The sequence below is a fragment of the Pterocles gutturalis genome, unplaced genomic scaffold (genome assembly GCF_000699245.1).
Source record: "Pterocles gutturalis isolate BGI_N339 unplaced genomic scaffold, ASM69924v1 scaffold1617, whole genome shotgun sequence".
Classification (NCBI taxonomy): domain Eukaryota; kingdom Metazoa; phylum Chordata; class Aves; order Pterocliformes; family Pteroclidae; genus Pterocles; species Pterocles gutturalis.
The window spans coordinates 22,608-22,825 of record NW_010109848.1 but is presented as its reverse complement, the minus strand read 5'-3'; the positions used below and the strand labels follow the sequence as shown (position 1 = coordinate 22,825).

The 218-nt window shown below is 68.3% G+C and overlaps 1 protein-coding gene across 1 annotated transcript in view; it reads left to right on the top strand.

Moving 5' to 3' along the window:
• Positions 1-68: 68 nt before the first annotated feature.
• Positions 69-218, top strand: part of CRYBA1 (crystallin, beta A1) — a gene marked incomplete at its 5' end in the record, with an annotated part of 1,259 nt that continues 1,109 nt past the window's right edge. Inside the window, one exon of the mRNA XM_010073090.1 lies at positions 69-210. Coding sequence (XP_010071392.1) covers positions 69-210 — 142 coding nt within the window. The remainder of the gene's footprint in view (positions 211-218) is intronic.

The following is a 218-nucleotide window of genomic DNA, read 5'->3' as shown; positions in this document are numbered from 1 at the left end:
GCATGCCCCAAGCGGGAGGCCCGGAGCCGCCGCGGGAAGCCCTGGCAGCGCTCGCTCTGTTTTTGCAGCTGGGTGGGTTACGAGCACACCGGGTTCTGCGGGCAGCAGTTCATCCTGGAGAGGGGAGAGTACCCGCGCTGGGACGCCTGGAGCGGCAGCAACGCCTACCACATCGAGCGCCTGATGTCCTTCCGCCCCCTCTGCTCCGCTGTGAGTGG